At 35.4% G+C, this 16156-nt stretch overlaps 1 protein-coding gene across 7 annotated transcripts in view; it reads left to right on the top strand.

Moving 5' to 3' along the window:
• The window catches only part of NPAS3 (neuronal PAS domain protein 3), a 582470-nt gene that overhangs the window by 276694 nt on the left and 289620 nt on the right, over window positions 1–16156 (top strand). For 6 of the 7 annotated variants that reach the window (XM_030452107.1, XM_030452109.1, XM_030452111.1 and 3 more), the window contains one exon: window positions 6474–6556. In XM_030452107.1, the coding sequence (XP_030307967.1) occupies window positions 6474–6556 (83 nt within the window). The remainder of the gene's footprint in view (window positions 1–6473; window positions 6557–16156) is intronic. The other variant, XM_030452113.1, reaches the window with a different exon arrangement.

Below are 16156 nucleotides of genomic sequence, written 5' to 3' on the forward strand. Positions count from 1 at the left end.
ATATTTAATTTCTCTGGATACCCTTTCCAAATCAGAGGGCAACATCTCTACTTATATCAAGCTAGTTGCCTATCATTCATCTCACTTTAGACCAGAACCTGAATGAATACATATCATCTATGTGTTATGCCCTCAATATATGTTTCATGCAGGGGATTTCTTTCAAAACTAAATCTAAAATCAGTTATGAATTGGATATCAGAGAACAATTGATAGAAAAACCGTAACCATCACAAGGTAATAAATTTGAAGTATAAGAATTAATTAAAAGAAAAACCTTTTGTGGATGATAGCATACAAAAATACTGGCCTTTCTTTCTGAATGTAATGTTGGTTACACTTTGTCTTTCCCTGACATTGCATCTTATGTTGTTCAGTTTAGACTGTCAATCAGTGTTCCTGTCTTTTCTAAAGTACAGCTTTTAAGCATTTCCATATTACTTGTTATGTCTCATAGGAAAGCCCCAAGGTTTTAAGATGACATCTCACTCGATTATCACTTTTACCTGCATTGTTCTTTCATGAGCAGTTGGGATTGTCCCTAGACATAACAAAAGATAAAATTTATGTAGGATCTACTTTACAGCAAGGGAAACATTAGAAATTGTATTGTAATTTCTATAGACCTTTTTTCTACTTTGAAATGAAAATTGTTAAACTCTGGGAAAGGATAGGGATAGTCACACATGCTGTGAAGTGCTTTGCAGATACAGTCATCTGGTACAATTTAGGCAACTCTACTTTTTATGCTTCCTTACCTGAAATGATCATGCATTTTGTTGATACCTATGGGGATAAATATTAGCCAACCCTATGTAAAAGTTCTATGCAGCTAGGCTAGTATGTTTACCTGTTTTGTAAATAAAGCAGATAGTGGGGTTTTTTTGGTGGGGTATTTATAAACTTTCATATTTACATAGATCTGTTAAAGCTTTGCTAATTAAAATCTGAATTTATTGGCAGTCATACTTGGAGCTCTTCAAGATCAAAAAATGAAACATTGTCTCTGTTTTTTTAAGATTAGTCAGACAGCAGATTACCTAAAAATATAAAATAGGATGGCCCTATGCTTCCAAACATACAGAAGGGGGGTGCTCAGCAAAGTAAAAAAAAATATATACAAAATAAGGATTTAAGGCCTAATTGAGAAAAAATACTTTTAAAGTAAATAATAGTTCAGGGGAGTTCATTAAATGTTCACTGTAGTTTTTAAAACTAGTTTAAAGCTATTATCAAAGCAACATAATTTAAAAACTCTACGTCTGAATTTTACAAAGCTTTCCAAAAAACAGTTTCTATTGAAAGGTGAGATGCAAATTCTCACAAAATATTTTAGGTGAACTGATTACTATGCTGGTGACACGTGCTTTCTGTCCTAGTGATCAAGGAATACTGCTTCTGCTTAATTTGAACTGTCTTCACTAGTAGAAAATCTCAGTGAACGTAAGTCTTCTCTGCTCCAGTAGCTTAGAAGTAAGTTAAAGAGGAAATCCTGTCTCTTCAGGATGCGTGGAAATATTTATTAGGCACTTTACATTTTTCTTTTCCATAGTTTCCCACTCTTCCTAGCACAATTGTGAATGCTCTTCAGATTACATTAAGCATGCTTAGACTGCCCCCAAGACAGTCTGAAAGGCATGTGGTTCTTCCTTCACTTCATGCACAGCCAGATTAGTCATTTAGGGAAGAAATTCAAAGAGGAATTAGTGAGCAGTTAATTTTTATTTTTTTTTTCTTGTTAATAGCTTGTTATGGAATAATCCTCTGCCAGGAATAGAGGTGTCAGTCTGAATAGTAAAAGTCACGGTTCAGTGCCATGGAAAGTAAAATATTTTACTGGACAGATTCCTTTGCTCCAGCGCTACAAAGTGTATATTGAAAACATTTTTTTATCTTCTTTTCACTATTAAGAGTCATTAATACTAATATTGGTTCAGTCAACTTTGCATTTGTGCACTCAAACCTTAAACTTTGACATTTGGATGTAGACGGTACAAAATATGAGTACATGAGAAAAAGCTTATTTAGAGACATTTGTTCATACCACTAAAGCATGAGAAGCTTGGAAGAAGGATTTAACCTGGCTTTTAACTTGTTTCCTTTGTGACTCCTGCTGCAGTTTGGCACATTGTCCTTCAGCTTTCTCCACTTCCTGATTTCACCTATTCCCTGTTATTCAAAAGGAGAAATTTATTTCATGCATGAAATACTTTGTTTCTCTAGAGTCTGCATTTAAAACTAAATCTTCGTTTTTTAAAAAGATGTGCAGCCAGATAATTAGATCTGTGAAGTTTACTGAGCTACTTTGATTTACAGATGTTGTGAGATAAATCCCAAATCCCTTGGTTTCCAAGATTTTAGTGAGGACCTCAACTGTGGCTAATGATGGTTCCATCCATGGGATGAGAGGTTTAGAGTTGACTGGCTGTGGCTTGTGTGATGGAAGCCAGTTCAGTATTTATAATTTACCCTTTGAAATTTTAGAACCAAGTAACATCGTGGTCTGTTTTTTAATCCAACTATTCCAGTCTTTGTCCTGCTTTCATCTATTTTCATTCCAAGAATCCATTCAGAAAAGGCTATGTGAATGAGCTGTGAGACTGCCACATTTTTGAAAGGTGTCAGTATGGTATGAATTTGTATGGTGTATTTCTTGTGATGCAAATAGGTATAAAGAAAACTTGAAATCTCGAGTAACTAAAATAATGAAGTGACTAAGTCAGAAAATGAAAGGTTTGTTTCCTTTATGCTAGATTTGTCTAGATATTCTTGTGTCATTCAGCAAAATGATAGTCAGGAAAATGAATGAAATACAGAAAGTTCATACTTAACATCTACTCAGTTACCAAAAAAGTATGGCTACCAAAAGATTTTCTTTTGAACATATTTATGGTGGTTGTAAAATTAGGAACTGTCATTAAAACCCCAACATCACATGAATAAGTTCAAGACATGTAAATCAAAGAGTTCTACTGCTATAAAAATGTCAATGAACTAGATGACATGAAAGCCCTGCAAGATATTTGTCTGCATTGTATACCAGGCCGCTAGGATGCAAGCATAGAGTATTTAGCTGTCAAATTCAGAACTCAGACTTCACTCTCATGTTTTCTAGTCAACTCACTGACATTTAAGTGTTTTCATTTAAGCAATAGGACTGAAAGTGTCCCAGGTATGAAGAGCTGGTGACTTGCCTGTAAATATAATTTGAAGATACTATTTTAAAAAGTGTTTGTCAAGGTTTGATGTTGGACTAGCTACTGTATGAATGACAGATATTCTCTATTAACCCTTTATTCCTCCCATAAAGGAAAAGAGAATAAGGTAGAGAGACTTGCAGGTTGGAAACTTAATTAAACACCTTTAATGAAATAATGATTAAAAAAAGAAAACAATGAAATATTTAAAAATATAAACAAAACCAAGGATCTCCTTCCCAATAACTCTAACCTCATCACCGAGGCCACAGGGCGGACCCTGGCAAAGTCCTGGACTGGACACCCGGACTCAGCAACAGATGGGAATTGGATTCAGGAACACACAGATTCAGGAAGGCATGATCAGGCAGAAGGCAGAAGAATGGACCAAGTCCTCCTAGGAGATTTGTCATGGGCAAAGAAGAACTTGTCCCACGTGAGCCCTTAGATTTCTATGATGCCTATGGGAAGGAATCCTTGATTTAGTCAATTTTTGGTCACGTGTTCAGTCCTCCATGCAGGTGGGTCAAAAGTTTGACCTCCTTTCCTCCATTTCTTTCTTATACACAGGAAATTTAGTAGAGCCAAGCAGTGATCTTAATTTCTATAGGAATAAGCGTAGGCAAGAGCCTTTCTCCAAACCTTTCTCCAGCAGTAACGATAAACATTAAGCTTCAGTTCTAGAAGCAGACACAGACTGAAAAACATGCTGTTGATTTCAGAAAGCGCAGTTACTTAGCAGAGACTTCACTGAAAAGTAAAATTTACTAAACAGGAATGTGGTTCTCTCCTGTCACAAACTGGGACAGTGTTGTGCTGTCCTCATTGCACTTCATTCAAGTGATGATATTCACATGCTAAACCCCTTACAATTAGCAAAAAGCATCATAGAACTGGAGATGATATTCAGTATGTAATGGATACACTTTATAGTGCCCATGGATTGTATAGGAAGGATATGGAGCAGGAAACAGAAAATTAATTGAAAGGCAAATTCCAACCAGTGATGTGTTCAGAAAATATATGGAAAATACAACACATTCTAAATGGAAGAAGGAAAAAACCTCAAGGATTTCAGGGAGGTTTTGGGTTTTTTTTTAAGGTGTGGTTTTTTGGTTTGTTTGTTTGGTTTTTTCTTATTGGATTGAAGCAATGCCTTGCTGGTCAAAACTGAATTTCCTTTTTGTTTCTGAGAGATTATATATGAAATGACCATATGAAGCACAGTGTTAACTGATAGCAATCATAATGTGAATACTGATGATTTTTAAAGTGGTTTATATTTTGTTTAGTCCCACAGCTAAAGCTGAAGTTTATCTCAGAAATATAGGTACAACTCCAGTTTAAGGAAACACTTGATAACATATCTGCAGCCCCAGTATGGACAAGAGAAGGATCACATCTAATTCTGGAAAAACGAAAGTTAAAGGAGTCTAAGCTGATACAAAATTGTATGTGATCTTACTTAGTTTGATAACATCAGCATTGTTGTTTATAGTAGGCATAATTACAACTACAGAAAAGATAACACAATGCAAGGAGAAGCAAAATTATTTAGAATCAGAAGTCCAATATAGAAAAATATGACTATCTAAAACTTGTAAAAGAATAATATGATAACAGAATCACAGAATCATTGAAGCTGGAAAAGACCTCTGAGATTATCACTGCTGCTGACATTTGTGGTCAGTCACAAGATTGACTGAATTTAAAAAAAAAAGCAAAACAGCAATACAGCCTTTGGTCTATTAGTTGCAATTTAAAGCCGAAGATATGAAGATGACTTTTCTCTTAGGTTGTGTCTATGTCCTTGCATACTTTCAGAGAAAAGAGGAGGACTTTGGAAATACTGGTTCCACAGCAGTCACCATTTGTAATAATGAGCTATTGCCTGAATCTGTTAGCAATGAAGCCACCTGTTTTGCCCAATATAAATAGCTTAGAGTTTCCTGTAAGGAAATTACATGAAGCATCAATAAATAATGATATTACACTTTAAGGTCAATATGACTATCATTACTGGACATTTATCTTTTCTTACTGATATCATGTCTGGCAGTCAGTATTACAGAAGACTAAGAAATTGTTGCTCTGTTTTTCGGTTTCACTGCTGTTAAATTAGGCTGTTCAGTAATGTCAGTAATCCATTCTACTTGTTTTAGTGAGTCCTTAGTATTTTGTTTTTCTTATCATGGATTATAAAGAGAACAATATGTAAAGATGTACCAGTTCCAGAGGCATTAGGATAATCCAGATTCTTGGATGTAAATGTTTTAGTACACAGTTAAAAGTGTTGAGTCAATTTCACCTCCTCTCTGCTATGGCTATGCCTATGCCTGGCTTTGGCACTAAGGAAAGAAAGGGAAGGTTCCTGCAACCCTGTGCCCTCTTTTCGTGCTCATCTTTCTTTGCTTGTGTGGCAAATACAGCTAAGACCTAAGAAGAAATCTCAGCTTGCAGTCGATACCTACCTACCTACCTACCTACCTACCTACCTACCTACCTACACTTGGTTATAGTCAGACTTGCCTGCTGGCTTTGTACTCCTGGCATAGACAGTTTAATGAAATTCTAGTTTTATTATTTCTCAGCCTTTTTTGTAGTCACCGCTGCTTTTGAAACCGCCTATTATTCACTTTATACTTTTGAACTATTTAAATGTAGAAGCTGAAGTTTTAAGTACCTATTCCATCACCTAACATGGGTATCTGGGTTACTACAATACTTCCCTATGCTTAGCAATAACTTTGATATCTCATATGTGTTTATGAATGTTTACTTTTTAATGTTTACTTCATTTCAGTTTCAAATAACGTTTTCAGATAAATCTCTCATATTTTCCTAATTTCTGAGCAAAACGTAGTTCTTAGTCCCCATATAGCAAAACATTTATATTACGCAATGCCTCCCTTTTCAATAGTATTTTTCTCTAACCTCTGCATACTGTGTACATCACAATGTACAAATGTCTACAGGGACTTGGGATATATTTGAAGAAACAACTAATCTCAAGTTCTTGGACTGTGAAAAAAACCAAAAAAAGTGCATTTTTAAAAATGATTCAGCCTTCAAATTTGAGTCACTGAAGAATATTATAATTTTATTTACTAAATAAATTTTATTTACTAATTTTATTTACTTTATGCAAGGCAAATTTGAAATTAATACTGATATCAAAAAGATGAAACATATTTATATAGTTAGTATAAACTTATATGATCAGGAGTGCATTAGAATGAATGTGCAGATCTTGCAACATAACTGTTTTTTATTCAGTTATAGGTGCCCAGCGCAGGAGAAGTCCCAGTGCCCTTGCCATTGAAGTATTTGAATCACATTTGGGAAGTCATATTTTACAGGTAAAACAAAATGGCTTTTCCAAGAAAAATCAAAAGAAGTAGCTAGTCATATTTCTGCCAATAATCTGAACACTATTGTTGTCAGCACTTACATTAATGAGATTTTTAATTTCAAGCTTTTTTTTTGTTCTTTTTAAAAACAGTAGTTGGGAGAATGTTAACACGAAGGATGGGAGGTATTATTTATCTGAATCACAATATTTTCTTGTTTAGACTGTGCAGTAGGTGTTTGCTCTCAGAATGCCACTGTGTATTTGTGTGTACGTGTGCGCAAGAGTATTTTGTGTTGGTGATTTTGTGTGCCTGTGTGTCACATATAGATTCAGAGGTTTAATTCACCACTTTGGTTTATGACTACTGCTTTCTTCCCTGATATTTCCTCCTCTAGTTATCACAATTGCATATCACAAATTTGCAACAATCTGCAAGAGAAAAAAAAAATAGCAGCAGTGAGCCCCTTAAGTCTCTTTAGCTATGAGGTAAAAACTAATCTGATATTTGCAAAGAATTCAGTCACACATCTACAAGTCTTTATATTCCAGGAAAATTAAATTGAAAAACACTGACCTGATAGAAACATTTGTATGCATGCTTTGTTTTGCTGAATTACTAAAACCTTTCTTAGGCTGTGGTTATCAAACGTAGGGCAGCAACATTTAAGAACAAAATGTGATGTGTTTTATTAGCAAGGCAAAAATCCTGCACTACAGAAATTAAAACCACACAGTCTTTTCTAAGTGCAGCACTGAATAACTGTTTTTATTTAGCTATGTACAAAACTTCTCAATGCAAATACATTGTTTGGTGTATTATCTTCTGAGAGGTACAAAGGAGGTAAATTAGGATATTATAATGAGAAATATTTCTCTTAATTTGAAATGATTGAGATCTATCTCACTGTACTAACTCAGCTGTGGCATTCAAAAGTGCTGTGGATAATGTCACATTTTTCATATCTTTATAAAATAACTAAATGCAGAATAGCAGCAAAGGTAATTTTAGGAAAATATGAAATTAAATAGTAGAATGAACTTCTCTTTGAAACAAAAATCATGAATGATTTACTTAGTTGGACACCCTTGGCAGATGTCTTGGTCAAGTTTTTGATTCTGTAAGCATACATTTGTATTACGATTACCATATCAAAGATACATACACCAGTATATAAAGTACTGTGTTTTCAAATTAGACAGAAAAGCTGTTATGTTGTTTCATATACGTAGAAAATGTAGAAATAGCACTTTCATTATACTTCAGTTTATGTAATTTGCCAATGTGTTGTTTTGAGTATGTAAACATATACTATCTATCCTAAAGGTATGTATTTTACAATACGGACGAGGTGGGTCAAATATCTAGATAAAACCTCATTGAGACTGATTTACATACACTCCTTAAATAATACTCTTTATGAACAAAAAGGAAAACCTAGGATGATCACTTTGAAAACTGCTTGACATTTGTGTTTTTACTTATTCCATATTAAAAAAATTAATAATGATATTACTTATTTACTTACTACTTATTATTAAGCTAGATTCTCCTTTTGTTTGTGGGTTGCTTTTTCTTTGTGAGCTAAATTAAGGTATATTCAGAATATGGCTTTATCATAGCACCATAAAAAATAAAACATATTGCACTTGTAACTGAGGATTTTCAGATAAAACTATGCTCAGCATCGTATTGAGTATCTGTTGAGGTGTCTTTTCAGAGAGGGTGGTGCTTTTACCAAATTACTCCCATTAATCTCTCAATTGATAACAGAGAGTTCCACTCTGACATTTAAAAGAGAATAGACTGTTGATGATGGATAAAGGACAAAATGAATTAATAATGGTGGAAAGTTTGCCATGGGATGTTAAAATCTTGTCTTATTTTAGCAGAGTAATCAACACTTGGAAGGAAAGCATAGGTCATGCATTCAAATGCACCGCTTTCAACAGTTCTGAATATGCTTCAGAGTACTGCCTTGTGCTCTTACAGGAAAAAAGATAATCTCCAGAAGACAAAAGGTTTTTTTAAAACAACAGTCAGACAGATTCTGTTTTGAAATACAGTCTAACAAGTTCTCATGTAGCCTGCTACTGCTAGGTATTATTTCCTAGGCAGTATTGTGATAAGTATTGTTTGCAACTGAATTAAACAACGTTGATTATACCATGGGAATACCTGTGTTTGATTTCACTGTCTGCTGTCAGAGGAAGTTGAATTAATAGTTAGTTTGTTTAATCCTTTTTCCTATTAATATTTTGAAGACTGGGTTAAGTGTAAGCTCAGAAATTAAGGAGCCTCTCTAATCTTTCTAATATTTTGATACTTCAAACTATTGACAGACAGACGAGAGGAATACAGTATGTTTTTAACAAGTGGATATAGTTTATTTATAGTTGTAAAAACAGAAATGGAGGGGCATCTTTGATATTTTTCATCTTGATTCCACAGCAGTGTCAATTACTCTATTAAAAACTTTCCAAGCTACAGCAGTCATCTTGTGTATCATCCTAAACAGATTCCTGAAGTAGGTTTGAAGCCAAAGTCCCTATCCAATTTGTGCTTATGGAAAAAAAAAGGCACTAAAAATATGAATGTCAAAAATCTATTATATCAGAAAAAGGGCAAAAAGTCTTTTTATTTTTTTTTCAAGTAAAATCATCTGCATCCTGAACAGCAGAATTGTTTTTAATAGAGGAGTGAAATAGAGAACGACAATACTTTAATTAATTTTGTACAAGACTTTGATTTACCAGATTGTGTCCTTTATGTTCTACATTCTTCATCTGAAAAGTGGTGTTAAAAGGAAAATGGACTTCAGTAATGAAATCTTTAGCTTTATATTTTTTATATATATCATATTGGTGTATTAAATCGGTAGCAAGATTTTACTTCTGTTACCTGCTGTTCAAAAATTTGGCTGAAACTAGTCATAAAAATTAGCAAAAAATTATAATTTTTTCGGACCCCCTGGATTTTTTCTTCACTGCTGTTGTGAAGGTGTGGAAAAGGGTCAGTAGCAGCATATTCTTCAGATGATCAGGAAGATCAGGAAATGTAGAACTAAATATAGAGAAAAGGGAAAGTTAGTGAATATATTTGCATATGCAAATTAGCTTAATTGATACTGCTTGCCTCTACAGGGATTTTTCATTACAAACTGGAGTGCTACATTGTTCAGCTCATATTGAGTAATTTAGTAACTAATGAGACCAGTTTGCACTAATTTGCATATGATAAATGAGCTTAATTGCAGTAAATAACTTGGAGGCATAATTACTTAATTTTCCTGTGTTGCATGGCTTTTAAGTTCACGTATGAGCAACTCAAGATAATTTTGCATATTTAAATGAGTTGCTTTTAAAATTCTTGAACAAAAAAGAACACACCTCACAATTTGAACTATAAAACAATTAAAAGTAAAATGCGCCGTGTTTTCAAATGAAATTTAATATTTTAAATATATATTTACTTATTTTAAAAAAGCAATGCTTTATTAAAGAAAAAGTATTTGGAATTAAACACAGCTGAATACTTTTCAAGTCAGAATAGGACAGAAAGATGGTATTTGTATGAACAATAGAACAGTGTATCTGAACTGTAGTGAGTGGTACACCTTTTGTATTCCTGCATATGAGAGTGATAACTTTCATAATTGCTTTCTTTGCTTTTGCAGTGCCTATTGACTGTAACACTTCCATATAGCATGATATCACCATACACACTAGTTGTCTTAAATTGGCTATACTGCCCTACTACTACCTAGTCCTTAAATTGGATAGATGAAGTGTCAGTGCAACAAAGATGTCTCTTTTTATGTTTTAAAATTTTGTTTGTTTGTTTGCGGTTTTTGGGGTTTCTTATGGGGTTTTTTGGGTTTTTGTTTTTGGTTTTTTTTTTGTTTTTTGTTTTGTTTTTTGGTGGTTGTTTTGTTTGTGTTTTTTTTTGGTTGGTTGGTTGGTTGGTTTGTAGGCTGGGTCAGTGGTGAGCAGTGTCCTGAATAACCATTGTAATGAAGATTGCTACCGTGAGTTTCAAAAACAACCAAAACTCCAAACCAAACTCAAAAACATAGTAAATGAAAGAACCCATTTTATTTCCACTATTGAAGTTATTACCATTACATAATTTTGATAGAACTGGTAGAATTGAACTGCTGAACTAGACAGGGAAAAAAGGTCAAACACCCAACAAGCAATCTCATGGACAATGCAGTCCCATAATGAGTTCTGTTTTGCCTCTGTGATTTACAAGTGAATGCCAATCACTGAATTCTCCATCTGTTCCATAAAGGGACCCACCTCCCTTCCTAGTAGCTTTTTCTAAGCCTTGTTGAATGTAATCTTTGAAATCTTATGAGACCAACATTTTCCTTGTATAAAGTTTTCTCCTCTTAAGAAAGCAATTTGTGATGAGCAAAGGTCTTTGTAGTTGCAGTATCAGATTCAATGAGGGGGAAAAAAGATCAGATTCCTGTTAAGATCAAAGAAAAGACAGTCTCAGCACCAACATTCTGACCCTATAGGCTGTATTCTTCATCATCATTTAGTCAAGAACCACAAGATACAAACCAGTTAGCTTGGGTGGGGTGGTTCACTATTCAGAGAGGATACCTGTGGTGTAACCCAGCAAACACACCTGTAGTATGCACAATGTTTTTAAGCTCCTGTGTAATTCCTCGCAGCCTCTGTATCAGCACAGACCTGATCATGTAACAGACCTGGAATGGGAGTGGAATTTGAACTTCTTCAAAACTATACATAACTCAAATGCTGCAATTTGACTTTACTTCATGCAGTGAACCCAGACTTTCCATGAATGAGTCAGTATATCTTGCAAACATACTTCATATCCTTTTCTCTCCACTGCAAACCTCAGCTTGAGGATGGAACTTCATGGAAATTTAATTGTCTTTACCTTCATCCTATAGAGAAGCAACAGGTTATTAGACACATTTATGTTATTTCAACTTCTGACAGAATCACAGAATTGCCAGAGATCATCTAGTCTAACTCTCCCACTAAATCAGGATCATCTAGAGCACATTGTACATTACACAGGACTTCATCCAACCTCCATGGACATCCTGTTCCAATGCCTTGTGACCTTCATAGTATAGAATTTTTTCATGTTTAAATGGAACTCCCAGTGTTCCAGCTTGTGCCTGTTGCCCCTCATCCTGTCACTGGGAACTACTGAGAAGAGCCCAACTCCAGCTTCCTTGTACCTACCCTTTAGATACTTTGTAGGTATTAGCAAGGTCATCCCTCAGCCTGCTCTTCTCCAGGCTAAAGAGTCCCAGCTCTCTCAGTCTTTCCTCATAAGAGAGATGCTCCAATCCCGCAGTCATCTTTGTTGCCCTCTACTGGGCTATCCAGTAGTCCCCTGTCTCTCTTGAACTGGGGAGCCCAGAACTGGATGCAATATTCCAGCTGTGGCCTCACCAAGGCAGAGTAGAGACCTCTCTTGACCTACTGGCCACACTGTTTTTAATGCAAACTAGGATTCCATTGGCCTTCCTGGCAGCAAGGGGACACTGCTGGCTTATGGATAATTTAATATCTATCAGGACTCCTGGATCTTTCTTCTCTATATTGCTTTCCAGCAGTCCAGTCCTAACCTATACTGGTGCTTGGGATTCTTCCTCCTACACTTGCTCTAGTTGAACCTCATCAAGTTCTTCTCTGCCCAGGTCTCCAGCTTTCTAGGTCACACTGAATGGCAGTACAGCCGTCTGGAGTGTCAGCCACCCAACCTAGCTTTGTGTCATTAGCAAACTTGCTGAGAATATACTCTGTCCCCTCGTCCAGGTCACTGATGACCATGGTGGGACCAAGTATTGACCCCTGGGGAACACCGCTGGTTACAGGCCTCCAACTCAACCCTGCTCTGTTGATCACCACCCTCTGAGTTCTGTCACACAGCCAGCTCTCAATCCACTTCACTGTCCACTCATCTAGCCCGCACTTCCCATGTTTCCTAACTGTGGATGTTATGGAAGACAGTATCAAAAGCCTTGCTGAAGTAAAGGTAGATAACATCCACTGATTTCCCCTTGTCTAGCCAGTCAGTAACTATGTCATAGAAGGCAATCTGGCCGGTCAAGGATGATTTCCCTTGCGTGAATTCGTCCTGACTTCTCCCAGTGACATTCCTTGCTTTCACATGTTTTGTGATCATGTCCAGAACAATTTTCTACACTGTACCAGGGACAGAGGTGAGAATGACCAGCCTGTATTTCCCTGGGTCCTCCTTCTTCCCTTTTTGAAGACCAGAGTGACATTAGCCCTCCCCCAGTCCTCAAGCACCTCTCCTGTTCTCTGTGACCTGTCAAAGATGATTTATTTTATTTTATTTTAATTTAAAAAAAATTTTTTTTTCTATCTAGCACTGCAATAATACCAGGAAAACAAAATTATATAATCTACCCTGTATATCAACATAATATATTATTACTGGTCTTCAGAGTGGGTCTGTTATTAAATGTGAGGTAGATGTGCAGGACGAATGCAGCATCTCTGCTTTCTAGTGTATCATTTCCAGAAGCTGCCCCTGTCATACACAGCAGCTTACACAGCATCTGTGCCACTGGGTTATTTTCTGGAGCATGTCAGATAAGCTTGTTTCCTCAGGAAAAAAGGAAAATTGATAACAGTCTCTTCGCTCCAAGTGAGCACTCTTAACAGGTAGTTTTCTGTTTGCAGGTAACTGCTACTCCATCCACCTGCACTCCTAAACTAAAAAAAAACCTGTCTATAACTTAGGTTTTGATCCTGATCCTAATCCCTTTGTGTGAGCTGTGCAATATCTACAAATAACAGATTGAATTATACACATGATACTCTCAGGCAGGCTCATGGTCACATGAGTATTCAACTAAACGCTGAGAAATACAACTATCTCAATAGTTAGAAAACAGAAGTCTTTTTCACATATTCAACAAGAAAAAATGGAAGTTGTTATGGGGAAAACGTTTCTACATTCTCCTCAAGTTAATGAAGTTTTATCATAGAGTTTATAAATGAGTAAAAAAAAGTATAGAAACTAATATCCAATTTGAAGGAAACTTTCATATAATTTTTTCCCCTCTATTTTTACAACACTGTTGATTCTTTTTGTGGGACAATAATTTTCTACTGTACTTGGTGTTGGCAAAAAGTGAAAGAATTCACTATGTATTTTCACTATAATATATTCAGTCTTGTTTCTCTTTGCAAAGAAGAACTAGACTAGAATATAACAAGGCAATGACACTTAGTTTTTTCTAAAACCACCTTGCTGGAGAGCATGGTAGTTTTCCATAAGTTGTAAACATGCGTGTTCTGCATGCAACCAGTTTAAAGTCTACAAATCCTCCGAATCTTTGTTAAGCCAATGTGAAGATCAGTTAGCAGAGCAAGTTATTTACTTTTTTGCAGTAGTGAGTGATTGTGGATTGAAGGTACAAGACTTGCACAGAATAAAAAGTGTCACAGAGAAAAAGTTTCTCCTGTAGTGAAAACAAGTACTAATCATTTACTGTGTTAGCACACTGTTAGGAATATTAATCAGCTGAACAGTATGGATAATCATAATTGAACAAGGGATAATCATAATTTAACAAGAAAATACATAGTTCTAAAATTTGTCTTCCTCTACAAATATTTGAATAATGTAAAACTTTGGAGTGTTTTAATGAGGTGTGAGCCGTAGAAAAACATGTACAAGCTGACATCAAGTTTAGAGGTAGTTCTATGGCTGACTAGGCTATAGCTGAGTAAAATCTTATTTCTTGAAGTATTTGAGTTATTACAGGGAGCCCTATCTGACAAAAAAATGAAAAAAGTGGAGAAAATAGACATGAATATGTTGGGGTGCTATAAAATATTAGGGCAATTTATCTTCTCATTTACTGTTTTAAGTCACTGATTATTACAGAGTGAGGTTATCTCTGTGTAACACTAGGCAACATGGAAACTGTGACATGAGACCAAAGGTGGGGAAGCAGCAAATGGTAGTGCTGAAGGGGGATTTTGCCAGGCTGTAAAAGGTGCTACACAGAAAGGACTCATACTGACTTAGAGATTGGGAAGGGCAGTTGCTAATGATGATATCAGCGGTACACTTTGTGAGGACAGAAGACAGTTCAGTTTCTAGCATTCTGTATTGGGTTAAAGGGGTAGACTACTAAGTGACCTCTGTTAGCATGTGTCAAAATCAGGCAAGAAGAGGAAAACATGAAAAAGTAGACAAAACCAAGACCAGAGATCTATGCTGTCTAAAAAGTAGATGAAGTAGAAGTTGTTACGCAGCCATAACTGAAAGAAGTAGAAGTTGAGATGAATTAAAAGAAAATAGTTGTTACAATCAAGCTGTGTAGCAAAGTGATAATTTTTTTCTTGGCAGCGAAGATAATGCAGCAAGACAGAATGAGTACATAGGAAGTCAGAACGGAAGGTTTGGAGATCCCATAAACCTCTGTGAGGGAGTGATTTCTATAAGGCTCACATGTAGGTTATGTACTTAAATTTTGAGGCTGAGGCTCATCATTGTCATGTACAACCTATTTTTATCAGTTCTCTTCCTGAGATTAAGTGGCATATGGAGCATAAAGGTACAAAACAGAAGAGGACGTGAATTGTTTTCAACAAAGAAGTGTCTCAAAAATTGAACACAAATAGGTAGAAATGTAGAAAATTAGCATCTCTACCCAAAATCAGTCATTGTGCAATCATGTTTTATCTAGAAAAGCTGAAAGTTGTAAAAATGTTCAAATTGGTCATCTAGAAACAGTGAGATAGGAGTAATAAATTGGATGCTGTAGTGTTTTTGTGTAAACGGAACAAAAATGATGAATTTATGATGTAAAAGATGGTAGTATGTCAACAGAGGGGAGTACAACCTCCTAAAAAACCAAACCAACAAACAATTCCAGAGTGGACAGGACCAAATAAAATAATATAGATTACTTGACAGGACCAAAGAAAATAATATAGATTACTTAACATTAAATTAGTAATAAAATCTTAGAAACAAATTTATCAAGGCAGGAGAATGAAAGGATACTAAGTGTTGCTTGAAAAGAATGTAGAAAGACACACAATCTACTTGGAAGCTAATTTAGGGTGACATGAAGTGTCCAGTTATTAACTGCTCCAACACTTAACCCAAGCAGACTTTAAAGGCAGGAAAACAGTGTAAATGCTGATATATTGTGAAAAGAGACATAGAGCTCTGGTAAGAAAATATTGGCATCTTACTCTGCCGTGTACTTTTCCAGGAATAAGGCATCTCCAGTAGCAGTTGCTTCTTTATGTTTTAGGGATTGATACTATTTCATCTTTCTGCAGATAAATATATAATCTGCACAGGGATCTGTTCGGATTTGATTAACCAGTCTCTTTTCAAGTAGTTTGTACATTGGGAATCTTCTCAGAAAATCATCCTCTTGTAGTAAAAATATGAGCTCTTATACCTGATGTTAATTAAAAACTTTAGGAATCTGTGCATTTTACACGATTGTAACTGATTCAGATTAATGATAAGTATTTGAAGCTTAAAAGAGGCACAAAAACCTCTGTCATAGAAATTTTAACGTTGTGCTGCTCTACTCACTTTTGAATGTTCTTT

This window comes from Calypte anna, chromosome 5A, assembly GCF_003957555.1.
Source record: "Calypte anna isolate BGI_N300 chromosome 5A, bCalAnn1_v1.p, whole genome shotgun sequence".
NCBI classification, from domain to species: Eukaryota; Metazoa; Chordata; class Aves; order Apodiformes; family Trochilidae; genus Calypte; species Calypte anna.